Here is a 24,424-nt window from a genome sequence, read left to right on the forward strand (position 1 = left end):
CAAAACAAACCGCTGTTATTTTTGTTTGTGTACGCCTGGTCGAAGATTTCATTTCGCATGAAAACAAATGTGAGTCTTTAGAAACATTGTTGTTGCTATTCGTTTCTATTAAGTTTTTAAGCTGTGCTTTGCAATATTGTGAAAAAGTTAGGTAAGTTCAATTATATAAAACCTCTTGTATATATTTCTGACTGATATTTCATAGCTCCCAGCATCTACTGCATGGATCCCTCCGGTGGCAAAGCTTCCCCAACAGCATCAAGCGACGGAGATCAGGAAGATGACACGCAGGATGGGTACATTGTGGAGGCCTTGGATGGTGACTATATCGTTCCGGAATATGTGTACGACGACGCCTTGGACGGAGATGATTCGAAAACGAACGATGACAGTGGAATTGACCCGACATTGCTCCCAGGTCCCTCAAATCAAAGCCGAGAATCCAAAAGAGTCAAGTTGAGTGAAGGTGCGACTAATTTCATCTTCAACGGACAGTTTTACAGGCGAAAATTTGTTGGGGAAACATCTGGTGCATTGATAGCGACGCGAAAGATTTTGGGGAACACCGTTAATGATATTTTAACTGGCATATGGGAAGCATCAAAGTCTGTTTTGTGCCGAGAGGTGGTTTTCATTGAAAACAATGGCGTGCAAGTTCCAACATGGGCTGATGAAGAGCCAGTTTTTGAAGACATGAATAAGTTCATCGTTCTGCAGGACCAAAGCCAGAAAAAACGTGTGAACATTGACAAGGTGAAAAGCAAACTTCTTGCTAGCTGGCGATCAAAGGAAATCCGTGTTCACGTGCACGTTTACTCTACTTCAGTTTCCTGCAAGTCGCTATGGGAAGCTGTCGAGAAGCAGCTAGTACGGCATCAGAACTCAGACAGGTCAGGTGCGCCTAGTAACCAGGCTGTTACTTTGCTGGCTGAGGAACTTCGACGCAAGCATGTTAACCAGTTCCAAGGTCAATCGAGTGCGTGGAGATTGTGGGCAAACTACATTCATGCAGGGCCGGCTCACGAACGCGAACGTAGAACGTCTGAAATGCCGCCACAACATCTTCTGAAATTCTTTCGAAGCGTCCCGATATCCGAAGCTGTAACACTAGAGTCTGTTCGAAGTGGACTGTCAGTGGCAAATACAATCAATCAAGGATTTTCATCGGAGTTAGAAGCGTTGGAAGAAGATGCTGACCAGTTACTTTGTTTGGCACAGCGGTTGAAGAATCGTATTGCGAATATGCGGGCTCGGACAGCATTGAACTCAAGTCTTGTAGGCGCGATGAGTTCTGCTGTGAGACCGGAAGAGAATGAGTTCAGTCGCGCAATTGCTGAAAATGTTTCGGATATGTTGGATGTTGATCACATGTAAGCAATGATTTTTAAGCTCAAAATGAATAAACTAATACACATTTAATTGTTTTTAATTCATCTCTTTTATTACTACTCTGAAGCATCGAAATCCAAATTATTTGTATTTTGCGAAAGACCAATACTGGGATCAAAGACCCCATTCGGTAGATAACCACAATGTCGATAGAGCTTGGTGCAATCAAATGATGAAAACTCAGTAAATGCTGAAATAGCTACATGAGATGCATTTTCATTTTCATTTTCTCTGTACTGTCGACGCATCTGAGCTTTTGTTAGACCAAAAATTATCTCGATAGGATTGAAAAAAGGACAATATGGAGGGAGGAATAATGGAATGATTCCGATTGACCGCAAATAGTAAATGATGTTTTCATCACAATGAATGCGAGCGCCATCCATAATCCAAATCGAATTGCGACCAGGATAGCAACGTACATGTTCATTGTTCAATGCAAATGATCGACAGCATTGAAAAAAAATTTGCCTTGTAAACGTCCCATCTGTCTGGAAGCTATCTAACATTCCTTGCTGTCCTAGGAAGCAAAGGAATGAAACCCTTGGGCGTCGTACAAACTCACCCCGAAAAATGATTTTCTTGCCTTTTACACCATAACCTCGATTGCGTAGCATGTCTCTGCTATCCAGAGACACTTCGTCGAGAAAAACTAAGTGATACAGATCCCATTCTATGGAGCTCAGTTCGGAAAAGAAATGAAAGATTTGATCTTCTCTCACTTGAATGGCCCGTCTCTCCAAGGCCTTCCAGGTTAGGCCCTCAGCGTGTAGTATACGACAGACGCTACCAGCACTGATAGTTGTGTTGAAATGTTGCAGGAACAGTTCACAGCATTCGTCCAAGAAAAGCACAGGGTTTGAGAGGTACAGCTTAACGATCCAATTTCGATGCTCGGCATTGAATTTTCGGAACACCCTTGTCCGTTGCGCTTCCGTAAGTAATCCATTTTCCTCGTATTCATGGATCCAGCTGGAGATCGTGGTTTTACTTTTCCGGTAGATCACTGAAAGCCGGGCTCTTGATAAGCCGAGAAAATAATACCCGTATAAACAGTGGTATTTTGTGTTCACGCTAGCTCGCCGCAACTGAACATTGGAGATAATATTATTGGACAATTTAGGAAACATTGTTGTAAAACTTATTTTATCGACGAACTCGTTGAGTTTACAGATGCTATCAGCAACAGGCTCGGTGAATCTCCGCAATCAAAACAAAACATAAAATGACATTTCATTTGACATATTTTTGACGTTTCGCACTTCATCCCGCACTCCGATGGCTGTCGCACTTAAGAAGTGCGGAGTCCAGTAGCGAACTAAGTGCGCAATAAAACCCCTCAAATGCACAGGTATGCAAGACGACATACACTTCACAGTCACATACAATCAACCCGGGAGCTACTTGACAGCTGCCGAACAACGTCAGCGTACCTACAAATTTTGTTCCGGGTGGTACTGTCAGATTCAAAGCGGCAAGCGCTACTTTTGATGAGGACGAAAACCGACAATAACAAACCGAACAAAAAATATCAAAACATTAAACATTTGTTGTTTCCGCTTTTTTGTGGTAGATAAATGCAAATTAAGTGCGGCATGATGAATTTGTTTACTAGAAGCGAACATTATATCTATAAAACAAGTAAAGGCAAAATAGTCGGCTTTTATAAAATTAATAAGAAACTCATGTTTCTTCTAGCGCGGTTATTAAGCACCAGCAAGTAATAAATTAGGTTACTTATGCTAACATTTTACAGCTACATATCTGGTGGCCAATCCAAAATGGAAGTTAAAAATAATCATTTGCAGATTTTTTTTTTCGAGTTTGATCTTCGGTTTGGTCTAGCATGCACAGTCACCAATTAATATGGAAGACCGTTTAAACATGTGTTTTTATTACATTTTTTACAACAACAAAAAGAAAAATCAAAATAATTTCAATTTAATGAACATTAGTTTTTGCACTTCTGTTGAATACGTCCTTTTGATACGAAACGCTAGCCTCTTGTTGGCTTCCACTCACCACGAAACAAAAAGATGTTTTCGCATGGACAAAAATTGTTGCGTCAGTGAAGGATGGACCCGTTGTTTACGAACAGTAGCGACATCTGCGATTTGCAAGTAGGTACGCGAAACTGAGCTCATCTGTCAAGTTACGGGGGGGTTGCATACAATATTCACCTCAAAATCGTGAATGAATTAACTACATCGGCTGTTTTCCTACTCTCCGCATCGACCAATGTGGCGCTAGCTTCTATGCGCGAAAAATCGCTAAAAGTAAATCGCAAAAACATTGTATGGCGAATACCATCTAAAGGCAAATTCTTTAAAGTGGAACACATTATTCGAAAAAATATTTGGTAGTGGTTGTGCACAATGGTGACCACTATTAAGCCTACCAAATATTTTTTCGGGAAAAGCTATGTATTTCAAGTAATTCAAGTTTGGATGCATTTCGCCATACAAAATTAAATTGATTTACTCCTGCTGATCAACTGTGGCTGCGCGCAAAGCGGGTAGTCCATTGTAAGAAGTTTAAAAGCCTTATTGCAATGAAAACTGTTCAATAAAGAAGCATTGGGCAGCCAATCTCTTAACAGAACGCCTAAAATAGGTGGTGTCCAACAGACTTGTCCGCACTGAGCGCATGAAAATTCTGCTCTTTGGATTTACACCATCAAGCACATCATAAATTAGAAATATTTTCATCTCATCAGATAGAAGTATGTTGAAATATTGTAAATGTCATTTCGAACTGTCAAAAAACCGCACCGCAGAGCTACGCGGAGCGCGCAGAGATTTTCACCCGGGTGAAAACACTCTAGTGAATTTCACTTTGAACGGCCCGAGCGGCGCTGCGGTGTGGTTTTTTGACAGTTCGAAATGACATTTACAATATTTCAACATCCTTTTATCTGATGAAATGTAAAGATTTCTAATTTATGATGTGCTTGATGGTGTAAATCCAAAGAGCAGAATTATCATGCGCTCAGTGCGGACAAGCCTGGTGTCCAAAATACATTACAAGTTTTCTACTGTAAATATATTTTGGTCATCTGACGAACTACATGGGGATGCTGTGCGATTGCATATTTGGAGGCGTATTATGTGGTTTTGGCGATATTTCCTCGATTTTAACAAAAACTGTAATAGTTATCATAATAGATGCCTGTTAAGCGGAGAAATTGATTATTTACAAGAAAATATTTGTAAATTTATGCTACTTTCATGATAAAGCAGTATTCATGGCTAAACATGGAGATAATTGCCCTGTCCAAATTATATACACCTGAGGGTGTCCAAAACATATATTCGGTGTCCAAAATGCAATTCTAACAGGAGGTTGGAAATTGTAATTTTCTCAGCTTAAAATGCGTTCGTTATGCTTTTTATCACCAGGAACGCAAAGTACAATCATATTATAAGCGTAATAGTAACTTTGCAAAATAATCAATTCCTTTCTAAGGAAGCTAGGGGACGATTTTTCTAACGTTGTCCTCAGCCTGTCCAAAATACATTAATTACCCTACCTGAGGAGGCAGCCCCTTTAGCGCGATGTAGGACAACTTTGGAGAAACCTTGGAAGAATCCCTGGAGGAATCCTTGGAGGAATTTCTGGTGTAATCACAGGAACCTGAAGGAATTCCTAGAGGAATCCCAGGTGGAATGTCTGCTGGTATACCTTGAGGAATTAATCGAGGAATTCGTGGAGGAATCTCTGGAGAAATTACTGGAGGAATACCTACAGGCATTTACCAAGAAATCCAGGGAGGAAATTTTGGAAGAATCCCTGGTGAACCATCTGGAGGAATCCGTGAAGGAATTCTTGGAGAAATTCCTGGAGGAATTTGTGAAGGAAATTTTGGAGGAAACCATGAAAGAATCCCTTGGGGGAATTCTGGTTGATTGATTGATTTGTCTTTATTTCAGAGACTTTCAGCCCTTGGCTGGTTCGTCTCTAAAATTCCTGGGGAAATCACTGGAGAAATTCCTAAAGGAATACCTAAAGAATTCCCTGACGGAATTTCTAGAAGAATTCATGGAGGAATTCCTAGAAGAATTCATGGAGGAATTTGTAGAGGAAACTCTGGAGGTATTCCTGGAGGAATTTGTGGAGGAAACCTTGGGAGAATTCGTGGAAGAAACCTTAGAATTCCTGTAGGAATTTCTGGAGGAATCCCAGAAGTAATCTCAGGAGGAATCCCTGGAGGATTTCCTGAATGAATTCACCGAAGAACTCATGAGGGAATCTCTGGACAAATTGCTGGAGAAACCCTTTGTCGGGGCCGTGCTCCGGGGAACGATCGACGCGATGGGCTTTCACGCTCTCTTGCGACATGACGAAACACGTCCTGACACATCAGGAAAGGGAAGGATATCGCTAAAGCGGAAGCCGGAGGAAGGGACGAGCGTTGGTCTCGGGAACTTGTGGCTTAACGAACAACTCCTCTTGCCCTGAAAAGGGCGGATTGGGTGCCACAAGTCCGTCGAAGCAACCAACTCCTGGGAAGAATTTTTGGAGCAAGTTGTTTTTGTGATTCTTTTAGGATTTTATCCAGCGAAACCTGCCGGTTTTCCTGCATAAAGGGATTTTCTCGAGATTCTTCCAAAGAATTTGTCATCAAATGCTCCAAGGATACCTCTAGCGAATACTCAAGGTTGCCTCCAAGGATTTCTGCAAGAGTCGAACAAGAAATGGCACCTGTGATTCTCGCGGAAATTTTCGCCTGGGATGCCTTCAGGGATTGCTTCATTAGTTCCTCCAGGGATTCCCCGAGGAAATCCTTCTTGAGTTCCTTCAGGGGTCCCCAAAAGTATTCTTAGAGGAATCCTAGGAACCTGAAGCAATTCCTGGAGGAATTCCTGAAGAAATTACTGGAGAAATGCCTGGAGGAATCTCTGATGGAATTGCTGAAGTAATCCCAGGTGGAATTTCTGATGAAATCGCAGGAGAAGTTCCTGGAGGATTCGAGGAATTCGTGGAGGAATCACTGGAGGATTTTCTGGAGAAAGAATTAAAGGAAAACTTGGAATTATTCCTTGGAAGCACTTAATGTCGAATTTCTGGGGAAAATCCTGGAGCAATACTTAGGGAAAATTCTGGAGAAATTCCTGGAAGATTCCCTTGAAAAATCCCTAGAAAAATCCTTGTAGGAATTCCTGGAGAAATGCTTGGAAAAAAAATTCTGGAAGAATCCCTGTAGGAAGTTATAGCAAAACCACTAGTGGATTTTATGAAGGAATTCTCGGAGAAATCCTTGAAAAAATCCCTGAAGAATTTATACGAAATACTTCTCTCGAGAAATCCTCCAGATTTTTTTAAGGACTCCTGCAAGTATTGCCGCATAAATTCAATAGTGATTTTTCAGCAACTCCTACTTCAATTTCTCCAGTGATGCCTTGAGAGATTCCTCCAATGGTTGCTCCAGAAATTTTGTTAGTAATTCCAGCAGGCATTTTTTTCGAAATTCCTTTAACGATTTCTCCAGGAACTCTTCCAGGAATTGCTTCAATAGATTAGAAGATATAATCTAAGAATTCGTCCAGGAATTCTTCCAAGAACTGCTCCAGGAATTCCATCTGAATTTCCTTCAGGGATTCCTACGGAAATTCCTCCTACAGGGATATATCAGGAATTCCTTCAAGAATTCCTCCAGAGATTCCTTCACTGGTTTTTCCATGGATCCCTCAAGGAAATCCTTCAGTTCCTTTTGTCATAGTTATCCCTGAAGGAATTCTTGCAGAAATCCCTGGAGGAAACTCTGAAGGAGTACCTTGAGGAATCTTTGAAGAAATTCCTGGAAGAACCATTGCTGGAGGAGTAACTGAAGTAATCTCTGTTGTAGATCCTGGAATAATACCTGGAAAAACTCCTGAAGTAATCCTCGGAGGAAACCTGTAGAATACTCTGGAGAAATCCCAAAAGTAATCCCTGGAATAGTTTGTTCATCTTCCTAATGAATCACGTTGGGAACAGCTCGCTGACGTAGTGTATGTTTGGGGTAAAAACTGACCCTAATGCACAAGCAGGGTGGAAGAAACCTTGGAAGGATCGCTGAAGGACTTTTTGGAGGAATCCCTGGAGGAATTCCTAGAGGATTCTTTGAAGAAAATCCTTGGAGACATCCCTGGAAGAAATCCTGCACAGGAGTTCATGAAGGAATGACTAGATTAATTCCTGAAGTAATCCCTGGTGAAATTTCTGGAGGAATCCTGAAGGAATTAATTGAGAAATTAGAGGAGGAATCACTGGATGACTTTCAGGAGAAATCTCTTGAAGAATTGCTGGAGGAACCCTATATAGAATTCCAGGAGGAATTAATGAAGGAATCCTCGGCGGAATCTCTAGAGGAATCTCCCTGAAAGCATTTTAACTGGAATGTCTGGGGAGAATCTTTTGGGAAATTTCTGGAGGAATTCCTGGAATAAGTCCTTTGAAAATCCATGGAAGTATCCTAGGAGTAATCCTAGGAGGAATCCCTGGAGTTCCATAAAAAATCCTTTTTCTGGGGGAATCCTCGGAGAAATCCCTTGAGAGATCCATGGACGAATCCTTGGAGGAATTTCAGGAGGAAATCGTGCAGAATTCCTTGAAACAATCCGTAGAGGAATGCGAAGAGGAATCTCTGGAAGAATTTTAGTAGGAACCACTGGGAGAAATCTGTTGTAGGAATTCACGGAGAAATCCCTGGAGAAATTCCTGGAAGTGTTTCTGGAAAAAAAAATCCAAGAGAAATCATCAGAGTTATTCCTGGAATATTCTCTGGAGGATTTCTAGCAGTAATGGATCACTAAAATAACTAAAACGACCGCTATGAAATGAACAGATAGCGCCACCGTAGCCTTGTGTCTTTGACGTAACTCGACTGCTGTCACTGTGTTACCATCCATATACGGTGGTGCTTTTGTTTTGATGCGGTGAGTAGCGGAAAAGTCGGTTTCAATGGTCCATTTCTGGCAGAGTTCCAGGAGGCATTCTAGAACATACCTTTGAAGAATTTCTGCTGTAGTATCTTAAGAAATTTTATGAAAACTTCGTAGAAGAAACCTATGAGGAAATTCTGAAGGTATGTTTAGAGTGACCCCTGGAAAAAAATCCTGTAGTTATCCTTTGATGTGTTCATGGAGCGGTTTCTCCAGAATTTCTCCAAAAATTATATCAGGGATTATTTCAGCAATTCCTCCAGAGACTCCTCCAGAGTTGCCTTCAGGAAGTGCTCCAGGAATTTTTCCAGGAATTCCTCCTGGGATTCTTCCAGACGATCTCCCACGCATTCTTCCTAGGATTCCTCAAAAAAATATTCTATCAATTTCTCCAGAGGCTCTTCCAGGAATTTCACTAGGAATTTCCCCAGGAATTCATTCAGGGATTCCTTCAAGGATCTCTGCAGAGATTCCATCTAAGATTTCTCCAGGGATATCTTCAGGAATTCTTTCTGTTTTGCCATCAGGAGTTTTTCCAGGGATTCTTCCAGGAAGTGCTCCAGAGATTACTAGATTACTTCGGTTATTCCTCCAGAAGAGATTCTTCCAGGAATTCCTTCAAAGATTCCTCAAGGAACTCCTCCAGAGTTTCCTCCAGGTATACCTCAACAAACTTCTCTTGGGATTTCTCCAGGAATTCCTTTGGAGATCACAATGGGACTAGGATTTGGAGGAATTCCTCAATGAATCCCTGGAGGAATTCCTGGAGGATTTCCTTGAGAGATCCATGGAAAAATTGGTTGAGGATCCTTGGAGGAATTACTGGTAGAATCCATGGAGTAGAAATTTCCGTAGAAATCCCTGGAGAAATTTCCGTAGGATTCCCTAAAGGAACTCCCTAAGGAATCCCAGGAGAAACTCCTGGAGAAATTCTTAGGGAAATTCCTATAGCAATCGTCAGAGGAATTCCTGAGAGAACTCCTGAAGTAGCCCCTAGGAGAGTTCCTGGAGAAATCTTTTAGGGAATTTCTAGAAGAATGCTTGGAAGAATTACTGACAAAATCTCAGGAGCAATCCCTGGAGGAATACCTCGAGGCATCACTGGAGAAATTGATGTAGGAATTCCTAAAAAAATGACTGATGAATTTCTGAGGCAATCCTTGCAGGAGCCCTTTAAATATTTCTGAAGGATTCCTGGGAAGGAATTCCTTGAAGAATTCGTGCAGGTTTTCCTGGAATCTCTTAGGAAATTTCTGGAGGAATCCTCGAAGGCATTCCTGGAAGAGTCCCTGGATGAATTTCTGATGGATTGCTAGAGGCATTCCTTGGGGAACTTCAAGGGGAATTCTGGAGAAATCCCTAGAGGAATTCATGCAGAAAATTTTGCCGGAACTCCTGGAGGAATCCGTGAAAGAATTCATGTAGTAATCCCTAAAGCAAATGCTGGAGGAATCCTTTGAGGAATTTCTAGAGAATTTACTGAAGGAATTTTTAGGGGAATTCTAGAGGAATCCTTAGAGGTGTTCCTGGAGGAAATTCCGCAGGAATTGCTGTAGTAATGCCTGGAGAAATTGCTGATAATTTGGAGTCCTTTGAGAAATTCTTGGAATCTTTAGAAGAGTTCCTGAAGTAGTTTTGGAGGAATCGCTGTAAAAATTCTTGAGGAAATCTCTGGTGGAGGAATTCCTGGAGCAATCTTTGGAGGAATCCCTGGAAGATTTCAGCAGTAATTCCTCCAAAAATATTCATGAAGTAATTACTGATCGAACTGTTGTAGATACTTTCGGAGAAACTTCTGCATTATTTTCAAATGATTTCTGGATAAATTGTCTAAAAAACTCTTTAAAAAATCCGAAGGATGTTCTGCAAGAATTTTCTAAGGAAATCACTTCGAAATTCAGATCAAAATTGCGGGAAAATGACAAGAGTTAGGAATTTGGTGTTAAAGAACGAATTGTAGGGCGTTTCAAGGCGCTCAACTTTGTTTAAGAAAAAAAGTTAATAACGCATTTTTTCAGAGTAAATCGACAAAAACTGATAAAAAAACACTTGCTTTTCACTTATTTGCTCTTAAAAAGTGAGTAAGTAACAAAAAAACTTGCATGTTCGAAGATGGCGTTCAATAGCAAATTTCATAATCTTTCGAACGGTGCTGCGTGATCTTGAATAAGTTAAACCGTTTTCATGTTATTGCCGTTTTACTAAAAGAGTTGTCAATATCATAAAAAGTTAAATAACTCCGTGTGGTTGAGATTTGACCATATGCGTAGAACATTTTTTTTTCATCAAATAACATCTTTAATCACCCCCTGAAATATTCTGGATAAGGAACCCAACACCCTGTATATGGACTACCCTAAAAAGTTAAATAACTCCGTGTGGTTGAGATTTGACCATATGCGTAGAACATTTTTTTTTCATCAAATAACATCTTTAATCACCCCCTGAAATATTCTGGATAAGGAACCCAACACCCTGTATATGGACTACCCGCTTTGCGCGCAGCCACAGTTGATCAGCAGGAGTAAATCAATTTAATTTTGTATGGCGAAATGCATCTAAACATGAATTACTTGAAATACAAGGCTTTTCCCGAAAACATATTTGGTAGGCTTAATAGTGGTCACCATTGTGCACAACCACTACCAAATATTTTTTCGAATAATGTGTTCCACTTTGAAGAATTTGCCTTTAGATGGTATTCGCCATACAATATTTTTGCGATTTACTTTTAGCGATTTTTCGCGCATAGAAGCTAGCGCCACATTGTTCGATGCGGAGAGTAGGAAAACAGCCGATGTAGTTAATTCATTGCAGTGGAAAGACAAAAAAAATGATAACGTGAAAAACATTGCGATGCATTTGTAGTGTATTGGACTATATTTCGGCATAAATCGCACTTCCCTCGCCACATTTCACTTAATCATATATTTCACTTTATTCATGTATCCTTTTGAACAGATTTTTCTTTTAATGTTTTTTTGTTTTGTACTTATCCCACTGACAGATAAGTGTAATAATAGTAATCATAATAATGATAATGATGTTCACGACAGTATGACTTCAATAATTGTAACCGCATTCTGATTTTGTTTTTGTGTTTTACTGCTTCGATCGCCTTCGTTTCGGTGATCGTTTTCCAGTTATTTTTTTTCAGCTTATTTCGTGTTCATGTATATGGCTCTCATCGAAACGCGTACATCCCATCCTCATCCCATCAGAAAACAGTTCTCGTCTTTTGCGTTTTCTCTATGCTACAATGTTTTGATTATGACACCTTGGTTTTGCACGTATTTTTTCTTCGTCCCTACATGATTCTGAGTTTTGTTTTGGGGTTTATCCACTTTGACGGCGATTGTGCTAAAAATACCTGATCAAAGAATGCACAAATTCAAGTTCAGTAACATCGACAGCAATAAAGGTGCTATACGTTTGTCCTTAGCGAGTTACGAAAAGGATAAAACAGATTCAAAAAACGTCTAGAGAAAAAAGAACTAGCGTTAAATGCTATTACGTAAAAATCACAATGATCAATATTGATGGAATCAATGTGCGTGACTGCGATTTTAACGCATTGTGTTTTTCTCTTCTTCAATCGATATATCCTACTCTTAATTTTCTTCGACAGGTCATTTCTGAAGAGCGAAAAGATTGTTAACACCTGTTTTAGTACGGATAAGACACCCTTTTAAATTGATAACTGTATACACATCCGGGACAGAAGAATAGTCGATATTGGTAAAAGATATAGTTTTTTTCTTATCGATTTGTAATCACACTATTTACACACATAATTGTGGGAAATTACATTAGAGAACTGCCTTTCCTTAGGTGAGATGGAATTAATTCGTTCAGCGTTGTCTTTACTGGAGTTGTGTAGTTGTTGAAAAGTGCGACTTTTGTTGGAAAAGGGCCATTATCGTGAGATCCAATCTTATACTTTATCTGTTTCTTTGGAAGTCGATTACATTTAAGGACAGACTTGTTCGAATCCCAAAATGGCCGCCACAATGGCCGACTTTGGCACCTACTCACGATTTCGAAGGCACAAATCTCTTCGCAAACAAAACCAGCGCACCTGATCTTCTTATTTTAAGCTTATTACAAGTGAGCAAGAACAGAATAATAAAATACACTGTTGTGTGAAGCTTGCTTATTGAGATTTGTGCGTTTGAAGTTCTGATGCATTGTTGAATCGGGATTTCAAGACGTTTGTCCTTAACTATGACGACTACTCCATGCCATTTTTATTTCTGAAAAATCTAGGTAGAATTTAATTAAAATTCAAAACTTCATACTTTTTAAATGGTATTGTATTAGGCATCCCTAGAGATGAACTGTTGATAGAAAAGTTCATTTCTAGGGATGCCTAAAAAGCGTCTTTTTCGAAGAAAGTTTGTGCACAAATCACAAAATGAAAAAAAATAAACAAATGTTTTGATACATTCATTACAGTGGGAAAAATTGCCTTTTGAAAACAAAAATCGAGAACAGACCTTGGATCTCAAGATAATGGCCCACTGCTATGACGAAATTCTACGCCTCCCAAAGTTTGCATCTGCCTTCCGGGACACTGAATTTGTAATTTTTGATTTAGCATTACCTATCGATGAACATTTCTTAGTAAATTTCCTGCATGTTTTTGTCTTGTATGAAGAATCGCTTTTCAATCAAGATAAGTACATCTATCGGTGCCTTAGTATCTACAACAGTGTAGTATGATAATATTTGCTGTAATTTATGTTTTGTATTCTCAGTTACATTGTAAACCTATCTAGCTTTTATTTATACTCTACCGCAAACTAATCTCCTTTTCAACGTTAATCACTATATAGATTACTAACTTCACAATGTTCGGGTTCGCACGGTCATCTCGATAAAAAGGCAGATGCTAACTTCGGAACACGCTGGTCACCCTAATTTCGACCTTTTGAAAACGTCGCGACGTCTGGTAGCTTATACTCTATAAAACTGGATTTATACTGAGCCTACTATGTACTGGAGTCACTAACAGGTATATTTAATCAGAATAATACACAACAAGTTTCGGCGACTGCCACTGCCTCTGGAGTCGTCCGTCGTATTTCCTCACTAAAAATATCACGTTGTTTCTAATGCATGTAATTACACTCTCTCTCTCTTCTTCTGACGGCCTTTTTCTGTCCATAGTTTCTGTGATTCTTCTTTCTGAATTTTTGTCTTATCTTCCTCCGGAAACATGTTAATTACACTTTTTGAGACGCCCGTATTGTTCCACAAATGCACAACACATTAATGAATTTTGTTTTCGAATGCGTTGCGATTACTCGTTACAATTAATATTTGATGAGTGCATTCAGAATTCTTAAAATCGTTCGTCCTAACTGTTTTTTTTGTTCAAAAATTTACAAATATAACTTTGTCAGCAGATTGTATGCAAGAGAAGTGTGGAAATGAGCTCAAAACCGTTTGCAGCAGTGGTTTAAGTCGAAAAATATACAACACGTTTGTGGTGGAAGAAGTTTGCGATATGACGATGCCAACTGGAAAACTGGAAAAGGTCATAATAAGACTCCTAATACTAAACAAACACTTTGAAGAAACTCATCAAAATTTTGGAAGCAGGGTCTGAATAAACAATAACCCTAATAGTTTTTCTATCCGCCTTTTCAATGAATCTCCAGGATGGAAAATAGTCGTTGTTACTGGATCTTAAGTATAAGAATTACCTCAATAAAAAAAGAGAGAAAACGACAAGAAAGCTTCCCGTTCGTGGAGAACGCTACCCTTGAAAGATCCAGGAACAATTTCAGAAAGACTGTAGCTCTACAATATGTCTGTTTGTCTGTGGTAGCTCCATGACAAAACAACAAATTTATAATGACCATCGAAATATAAAATCTAACCCCTCCGATATTTCAAGGTCTATTCGAACACAGTTAAGTGTCAGATAGGTACACAACCAGGAGGAAACATGATTAAAAAATGACCAATCCACACTGAATGTGCCAAAAACAAAACTCCAATGGATAAATACATATTTGTTTAAATGCGGCGAACCATAAATACCAAACGAACAGCATCCGATGCAAATGTTGAAAAAATATATCCTTTAATCAACGGTTTCCGTCACTAACAGATGCTGTTGATTCAGGCTTTGCTGGAAGTGTTGTATCGTTTCTCTTTTTTTTTTGTTTCAACTCTATCAAATGCAAAACAGCGTCAATTCAAAGCCGCGAAAAAACTCGCAAAAAAAAGCAAACAGCCATTTTGTATTGCCGGAGGTCAACACGAAAACAGTCGAACCATTCGGAGTCGATGTTGGGAAATGGAATGAATTTCCAAAGACATTTATTGGTCTTGCAATAGACGTCACGAAATTATGTTCCTGTGCACTTGCAATATTCGTTAAATGCATTTCTGGCGTTCGATTTGAATAGGTCGTATGTTTTCAGTGATTCCTATGCAAATTCGACCTATTCCAATCAAACGCCAGATTTCAGGCCAAACATGTCTAAAGGTCCTATCTGCAGTAGAGAGGCTCTCTTTGGTTTCCCTCTCTTTCGTTAATATCTCAGCTGTTCATTTGACTTATGATAATCTCCTTGCATAGAACGATGGTCAAATCAATCGTCTTTTGATTTGTAATGCAAAAGTTGTTGAAAAGTGTACCATTACATTGCAATAATGAATTACCTACATCGGCTGTTTTCCTACTCTCCGCATCTACCAATGTGGCGCTAGCTTCAATGCGCGCAAAATTGGCAAAATGTAAATCGCAAAAAAAATGTATGGCGAATAGCATCTAAAGGCAAATTTATCGAAGTGGAATACATCATTCGAAAAAATATTTGGTAGTGGTTGTGCACAATGGTGACCGCTATTAAGCCTATCAATTATTTTTTCAGGAAAAGCATTCTATTTCAAGTAACTCAAGTTTAGATGCTTTTCACCATACAAAATTAAATGGATTTACTCCTGCTGATCAACTGTGGGCGTGCGCCAAGCGGGTAGTCCATTGAAAAAGAAAGTGAATAAAGAGAGCCTCTCAAATGCAGATAGGACCTATTGAAATGTTCGGCCTGATTTGATAGTTTAAAATTTCTTTGCAACTTCTCTTTTTTCGACTGACTGAATGAACATGCTCTAAAATGAGCACCCCTATAATTGCTTGAAATGAACTTTGTAATGAATTAAGTGAAATTAAATATGTAGGGTTGTTCCATTTTATTACTTCACTTAAGATCACGATTAAAATCGATTATTCAACAAAAATCTGATACAATTAAACATCAGGTTCTGTTTATAAAACAAGAAGACTCATTTTTGGTCATCCCAGACTCCCTCTCCCCGCGTAGACTTTCGTTATGAGAATTTGTATACACCATAGACCTTGGACAGACCCCTTCGAATCTACGTAGTTAATGAGCAGATCCTAATTGAACTTTTTATATTGATTAACACATCCCGTTATGTTCAGTCTACCGATCTAGCTCTTCGTATGTACGTGAAGCATTTTTGATTGTCCTCATTGATGGATGTTGGTTTTGTTTGTCACGCTCAGTCAGCGAGCAGTTGCCGCAACCAGAATGCCTTTGGGCACAGAGAACAGACGACCAAGCTCATGTAGTGCTATTGTGTAAAGCATTGCAACGATTGTATTGAAATAACTGGGAATGTGGCCATTACGCGGCGCTGTCAAATTTCGAATCGGGGTACAAATTTGCCGTTGTTTTAGCTTTTGGCGCTAGTGTCATCAAGTGTGCACGTTAGTATAGTTCTACCAAGAGAATGTGTTGGTTTTACTTGGAAAACAATACCGTCCACCCCCGTTGGTTTGAACGACACCTCATGCAAACCAACGGGGTTCATTTTTAATTTGAACGTCTAGTAACTCTGTTAGCATCGAAAAACACACTACTGGCAACCTGATTTGGTGTTTTGTTTTGGTTCTGCGTTCCGTTTCACACCGTTCCACTAGCAGAATGACGTTTGAACCATTTTTAGTTTGAACGATGTGCAGATTAGAGGGGGTCAAATTAAAAAGTGTTCAGATTACATGCGGTCAAACCAACGAGGGTAGACGGTAATTGAATTCTTGTTCAACTTGTTTGTTATTGAAAATAATGAAACTAATGAATTAACTACATCGGCTGTTTTCCTACTCTCCGCATCGACCAATGTGGCGCTAGTTTCTATGCGCGAAAAATCGCTAAAAGTAAATCGCAAAAATATTGTACGGCGAATACCATCTAAATGCAAATTTATCGAAGTGGAACACGTTACTCGAAAAAATATTTGGTAGTGGTTGTGCACAATGGTGACCACTATTAAGCCTACCAAATATTTTCTCGGGAAAAGCTTTCTATTTCAAGTAATTTAAATTTAGATGCTTTTCGCCATACAAAATTAAATTGATTTACTCCTGCTGATCAACTGTGGCTGCGCGCAAAGCGGGTAGTCCATTATCAATGGGTTGCTCAAATTTTGTTGCTGGATTAGTGAAATAATCATAAACATCTTGTTATTTAAGCAAATACAGCTCAGAATCTGAGTAGGAAAATTTAAAGGTGCGCTAGTAAAATATTTCTTCAGAAAGCGCCATCATTGTGTCGAAACAAGTTTTTGAGTGGGAAAGTCACCGTCGATGTCGCTACTGAGCTTGTTTTTTCAAGCAATTTTGTTCGAGCATGTTCGTCTGTTCTCTGTGCTATGGGCAAGTTTCTCGAAGCTCCACTTATTGTGCATCCATGGAGGACAGTGTGACACTTAGCTGTCCACGGTTGGCCCACGGAATGGTGGCTCCTCCAAAACTGAAACGGCATCCGAAAATCTCGGAAACGGTTTCTCGAATGCACCACCAAAGCACAGACTGCAGCTCTTCGTCTTCTGCAGATGGCGCAGTTGGCAGCTGTCCAGTTCGTATCTTTAGAAGCAGCAAACTTTCATTTGAGCCTTACAGCCTGACCACACTGTAAGCGATGTCCAGTCCGGCCTCTACGGACAAGTACCTAGTACATTAGGCTTTTCACAACGCTTCTGAACTTCTCAGAATATTTCAATGATTCACCTTGATCTTCGTTCTTCAAATAATTCGGATCCATGGGAGATTTAACTGGTTTTGCGTCACTCATTCCAGTAGCCTTCAAAAATTCATCGATATAGTTTTGTGGATGGATTTTGCAGATTTTCATGACTTCACGGAATTCCATGCCGAAGAAGTGGATAACATTTCTTAGAGAGGCAGGGTTCCAACAGCATGACGGTTGGGACAGCATGTAGATACTTTTCTGCAATTTACAGCCAAATTCTGCTTCCCGTGCACCGCTCAACCTGTCGGATGGCGAATGAAAACTTACACCCATCTGGGATTCGAGTCAGGTAGGCTGTTTTAGTATACAAATGCTCCACTGCCACATGGACAATCGAGGCTAGTGTGCCTGTATCCCTTTGGCAGCAGCGTGTTTGAAGAAAAATAGCGCAGTTATCAAAAAGCAGTTTGTGAGTGATTTGGCGAACTCTTCTAAGAGGGCAGCATATTATTGCTTTTTTCACTGAAAATTTTCCTTGCTTCGCTGAACAACATGACGTTTTATTCCAGCGAAGGCTTACGCGATAGAGAAAATCGGTGAATTTCACACTAGCACCGCAGAAAATCTGTCAACAATAACTCAATACACATGCATTTTCAGCGAAAAGATCTATTTGCGTGACAACAATCCACTCCCAGGATTGCCAACTGTCCGGCGACTGCTGTCAGTTTTCTTTGTCGCCGAATCTGTCGCTGGGTCTTCGGCGCGGAAACCCAAAGGTGGGAATAAAATTTTGGGGTTTGCGCGCAATATTAGTTCCAGCTCACGGTGTGTCTGGTAGAACAAAATTAATTAAAAAAAATCGGTATCGCTAAAACACCCACCAAACGAAAGCTGAAGGTCCCCTCTTTCATTTGAGACTAAAAGGAGAAAGTTCTATCGGCGGGTCTAGAACAATTTTTTTTTTTCAAATATTTCTATCTTTGAGGCTTGTGTTTTTTTTTCTCAACCTTGATTGTAGCCAAACGGGCTTGTATGAGGTCGCCCATTAGTAACGTGTCCTTTTAAAAGAGTAAACGGGTCAAATCAAAAATCAAAAATTTTCCTTACAAAATATTGCTTAGACATAAAGTGCAAAAAAAATATTTAAGGCAGTTGAATAAAATTTCAGCAGTATCTGGGCATATATACAAATAAAACCCGCCTTTTATGTTGAAGTAGTTATTGCGGCTGCAATTTTCTTATTTTTCATTGACAGTGTCTTATTATTTAACAGTTTTACGATCAAAGTAGGCCGAGTAATGTCAACAAAAATAGAACATACATCAAAGTAGCTCGGATAATGGGGCACAACATTTGGAAGGTAATCCATTTCGGAAAACTGAAAGTTTTTTGATGATGCAATTTAAATCGTTCAAATGAATAAAACGATCTAGAACTCCACACCAATTTTATCAATGTGATGGTCTGTCTTATATCCTTGTATGCCGTGGCTCAGATACAATTATCATATGCCGGTATTTGTTCAATTTGTGCACCTTTATGGTACCTAAGACTTAAACATTTTTATTAAATTTAGACTATTCCAGTTAGGTATAGCTCCTTACTTTTAAAGAAACAACTACGACAAGAACCCCCTAAGTGACGAGTACGTTTTGTGTTTGAAGAAGTGTTTTTCCGCCACAATGGATCATTGGAGCTGACTTTTCCGCTACTCACCGCATCAAAACAAAAGCACCACCGTATATGGGCGGTAACACAGTGACAGCAGTCGAGTTACGTCAAACACACAAGGCTACGGTGGCGCTATCTGTTCATTTCATAGCGGCCGTTTTAGTTATTTTAGTGATCCATTATCATCGAAAGCAGTTAATATTCACTGTTTTAGATTTGTTTAGTAAAATTGTCTAATAACGGGTAATTAGACATAACAAATATTAGTAACAGTATATCTTTGTGAACAGGTAGCCTTACTCAACTGACAAAAACAGAATAATTAATGCTACATGTCTAACGGTATAATATGTAGTAAGAACAATGTGCTAATCTGTCGGTTATCAATAGTTTGATCTCTTGCTATTTTTTTAATCTGCATTAACGAGATTTTTAGCCCTTGGCTAGTTCATCTCGGGACCCACGCTTCACTTCCCTACCGAAGGAAGAACTCACATTTTGCGAGTTTGTCGGGAGTGGGACTCGATCCCAGGTCCTCGGCGTGATTGTCAAGTGTTCTAACCATCACACCAGGTCCGCTCCACATCTTCTGCTAGCATCATGGCATTATAGACGAGTTAGCAACTTTTCATTCAATTCCACAACTTTATTGACATATACACATGTTTCACATCAAAGTACATATGTCTGAGCACATACATATTAATCAGAACGGATTGAAAATGTCTTAACTTGTTCTTGTTTCTACTTGCAGGTTGTTGATATTATGAAAACTTTTTTCTGAAAGATATCAGAGATAGCAGTTAGTACAACCCCACAAAAAAGTTCGGACTTGCTCATTTAAATTTATCTCATTCAATGGTGGCGAATATATCCATTAGAATTACTCTCTATGGGCTTACATATTATTTGAAACCTTCTACATGGAGTTGCGGCCCTTGTTTGTGAAATATGTAGTTCTGCAAGAACTACAACTTCTCATAAAGGGCAAACGTGGCAGATCTAGCGCTACTACCGATGACGCAGAAAGAAATTGCTCGTTGCAGTTGTGTTCTAGATGCTACAGGAAGATGATCTAAGGCAAGCAGCATGTTTGCACTAAAGCTGAAGTACATTGAAACTTGTTGAACATCATTCAGACTTCTCATAAAGTTGCTGAGGTTGCTGAATATTTGCGGGCAAAACCCAGAGATCAGGCTGATCAGATGAAGCTCTCAAATATTCATGAACTACCATCCAGATGGAAACCGGCGTCAACGAGTGACCAGAACAGTAAACCGATTTTGTTCACCGATGATTTGTTTTTGATAACGAAAAGTACCCATAAAGCCGCAGCTGCAAAGGCGTGAGTACCCAGCACAACCATGCTGAGGATGACGGGTTCGATTCCCGGTCAGTCCAGGACCTTTTCGTGAAGGAAATTTCCTCGACTTGAATGAGCATGCAGTATTTTCGTGCAAGTCACATGCTATACACATGCAAAATAGTAATTGGCAAAAGAAGCTTTTAGTTAAAAACTGTAAAAGTGCTTGTAGGAGATAAAATAAGAAAATTTCAAACAAATCAAACAATTTCATTAATTCTTATAACATCTCCTACAGTGCTCATAGAATAAGCTAAGAAGCATGCTTTGTCCCTGTAGGGACGTTTCGTCAAGAAGAAGAAGAAGAAGACGGAAGAAAACATGTGTCTTAAGTACCAGACGCCCATTGAAGTTGAGAAGCTGTTTGAGAAGAATATATGACGAAGTCACACCCCGAAATTTCAAGAGCACAAATCTGAAGAACCAAATGACGGTATGGCTGCTGGTGCCAGTCAAATACGAGACCCTAAAGACGTATACGCATCTGTCATAGGATGCAAACACATTATTGGAATCTAGATTGGAATTCAAAGGAACAGCATATAACTCGATTTTATACACGCTGTTCTAGTACTTTCACCACACTGCCCATAAACACAAAACTGTCATCTGCTGGATTTCCCATTCACATGGGACTATTGTGCTTTGATGTGAAGAATAATAAACATAATATACAAAATATATCGTCGGAAAATCATGCTTGCAATGGAAAAACAGTGTTTTGTCATAAATGTGTTCTTCGAAAAAAATGAAAAAATATCATATTTTTTCAAAAAAAAAAAAATTGTTCTAGACCCGCCGATAGAACTTTCTCCTTTAAGTCTCAAATGAAAGGGGGGACCCTTAGCTTTCGCTTGGTGGGTGTCTTAGCGATACCGATTTTTTTAAATTAATGTTCTCCACCAGACACACCGTGAGCTATTTCGGTGAGATCTTTTTACGGCGCGCTGTATTATGTCAATAATTATATATTCATACGGTGAAACGATTTGGACAGGAGCCTGGAGCCAGCCTCCTCGTTTTTGTTAACATTTCGTGGATTGAGGGCGAGCTTATCGACCCCATCTATTATTTCGTCAATCTAGGGCTTGATTTTGCAGTTGTTTGTGAGAACTTTATTCTGGAAGACGATTCTTTTCCCCTGATGCGGATCCGCATAACCGTTTCGATCCTACATACAGGAGAATGACTGATCACTAACAACAGCACAGTTTTGATCAAATCGCTTTTCAGATTATTCAAGTGCTATAGTGCTATAGCTGCCTTGCTACAATAGATGGTAGGAACATATCACAAATGCTTCACTGTCATACCACGCTAGACAGCAATGGTCAGAAACGTCCAGGACGTCCCGTAACATGTGACTGGAGCGTACACCTCCTCGAAATTTTCGGTTAACCGCTGTGTGAAGTCTTGAGCCACAGCTCTGGTTTTGTGATCCATGACCATTCCTTTTTCATTGCGAATTAGCTTGAATTCCCACTTGGGACTCACCAGCTCATTCCCTTTTGGTAACGATACAAGCTCCGAAGTGCGGATCCAGCTCGATGCGATTCTAGCTCATCTTCCATCGCGATTCGCCAATCAGCAGTCTTCAAGGCTTAAAGTCAAATATAAAATAGCATGTGTTGAACAAATGGGACATATCACGAATCGGCCTATGTTGACTGTAGTTGGTCTTTACTGGCAGGAGATGAAGAAACGGATGTGATCGTAGACTACGGCGACGCGTGTTGATGTGTAGCATACCTAGCAAAGTGGGGCTACCTTATATTTCAGGATAGGACGCACGATTGAACAATACAGCGACTTCAAGTAGTAGAAGTCCCTAAACTTCTTGGCGAATCGAAAAAGGAAACTATGTTGAGGTGAAACTTTGGCCACAACATAGGCATCATGGTCCAGAAATGTCAATTCAGAGTCCAGTAACACTCGATTCACGTTTCAACTTCTCGCCATTCAGAGCATAGTCGAATTGAAAAATACTTTTCTTACCGAATGATATAACGGAGCACTTCGATACATTTAGAGACATACGGTTCAAACTACACCTAACACCAAAGGCTTCCAGCTGAGGTTGCAAAAACACAGCCTGTTGACGTTGATTTACCTGGAAATACAGCTTCAGGTCATCAGCATGACAGTTTCATGCATTTGAGAATAGAGAGTTGACATAATTCATGTACAACAGAAACGATCCTAGGTGGCTGCCTTGAGGAACGGCTGACCAGACTGTAAACGGCAAAGAGACGTTGTCATCAATTTTCACAGACATACACTGCCGTTCTACGCATAGTTGTCCCATGTTATATGGGATTCCCATATAACATGGGACAATCGGGCGTAGAACGGCAGTACACTGCCCATAACTGCATATTTGTAACATTTGCAATTTTTGTCAATATTGAGTTATTACCGGGGATCACCTCCAAATTATCAGTACTTTCATCAACCCAAATGAACTTGGAAAGTTTGTTCTACAAAATATGAAATAAATACCAAGTAATATTGTCTCATTATCAAATATTCACGAATGTAAACGCATAACAGTCACACTGGGAATACACACTGGCTTCATAGCGTACAGCCAATTATATTTTGATCTAATTATTTTTACAACTCTTCGCCTAGCATAGAAGAAGTGCTGCGGACGATTTCATTGCAAAAGAATTAATTTTGAATTTTCGGCAAATTTTTGAAATTTCAATCCTTTTCCATACTAACGCAAGTTGCAAACTTTGAGCTCCATTTTCTCCAATGCCTACTTTTGTCGAATGTGACTGTTATGCAGTTATGGGCAGTACACTCATAGCACAATTATGGGTCACACACAATTATTAGTCACTTTCCACTTAAACAGATAAATACTAATTAATTGCAAGCTTTTGTCAGCCATTATCATTTTTCGTACATAAGTTGATTTGTTTTGTGTCACTATACGTGTCGCACACAGGGCTGTCAATTTTTTTCGCCGAAGAAACGATAATTGAATGTGCCGAACAATTATTTGAATCAAGTGTAATTGATCTGGATGTCATCAGGATTTCTCAAGGGATTTTTCTGCACAAGCTGATGTCGTCCGAGGAAGTCCGTTAGAACATCACTCCCGAAAGTCCGACTACCATCTTCCAGATGTCTTCGAGTAGCACCAGTGTAGCCCGATCGAAAGCACTGCGTAATACACCGCAGCATGCCGCCACCAAACGTAAGCGTACCGTGCTGGAGGAATCGAACGAGCGGAATGTGCTGGACTTCTCGGTTGCTTCGTATGCCAAGGAAGACATCACATCAATCAAGTTAATCTGGTGAGTTCGTTCTGATTTGATCCGTTAAAGTTATCGCAATCTCAAATTGATCGGCAGAATAATAACAGTAGATGGCGTAGATGTTACATTTTTTTTCTGTATATATAATGCGGTGTCGCCTGCGCACGATCAATCGGAACTTATGCGCATCACGCTAGTCAACGAAACAAAAATGGACAGCGCAAGGTGTGGTGTGTAATGTATTCTTTTTGCTGTTTAAACCGGATGAAATGAGTGGGTATAATGCTTTTGATTGTAAGGTAATGGTTTTTTGATGCAAGATTGTAATCGCTGCCATATACCTTGATGTACACCTGCTAAAATTATTGTGTTGTATACTGCAGCGAATCGAATATCAAGAGCATGTTTGCTGGGATTCCTATGCAAATAGGGCAATCATGCGATTCATAGCAGCATATTTTATATTGGTTTTGGTTTTGCCAATAATTTTGCCAACAAGCCATTTTATGAAACCACAATATTTTTGATGTCGATATTGTAACCTGCAATGCAAACCTACTGAAGAATTTTCATTTATAAAATCGATTCGTAAAATAGAATATTGTACAGTAAAATGTGAATTTTCTAATCGATCAACGCACCTATACCATACCATACCATACCATTTAGGTGTAACTGTCTCTATATGAGAATTCCTACCAAATATTTATAACAAAATACTGTCTAAATTTCAGATAAAATTGTGTAAACTTTAACCGATTCCATAATAGACTCGCAGTTATGGTTCTAAGTAGTTTG

The 24,424-nt window shown here is 39.6% G+C and overlaps 2 protein-coding genes across 2 annotated transcripts; one reads left to right on the forward strand and one right to left on the reverse strand.

Moving 5' to 3' along the window:
- Nucleotides 1–20: 20 nt before the first annotated feature.
- On the forward strand, nt 21–1,374 carry LOC134284405 (uncharacterized). The gene has a single exon (XM_062843218.1). It carries the CDS (start codon nt 223–225, stop codon nt 1,372–1,374), a length of 1,152 nt encoding a protein of 383 aa, XP_062699202.1. The 5' UTR covers nt 21–222.
- A 71-nt stretch (nt 1,375–1,445) lies between these two features.
- On the reverse strand, nt 1,446–2,638 carry LOC134284406 (uncharacterized). Its single transcript, XM_062843219.1, has one exon. It carries the CDS (start codon nt 2,517–2,519, stop codon nt 1,446–1,448), a length of 1,074 nt encoding a protein of 357 aa, XP_062699203.1. The 5' UTR covers nt 2,520–2,638.
- Between the last annotated feature and the right edge of the window lie 21,786 nt (nt 2,639–24,424).

The sequence above is a fragment of the Aedes albopictus genome, unplaced genomic scaffold (genome assembly GCF_035046485.1).
Source record: "Aedes albopictus strain Foshan unplaced genomic scaffold, AalbF5 HiC_scaffold_110, whole genome shotgun sequence".
Taxonomy (NCBI): domain Eukaryota; kingdom Metazoa; phylum Arthropoda; class Insecta; order Diptera; family Culicidae; genus Aedes; species Aedes albopictus.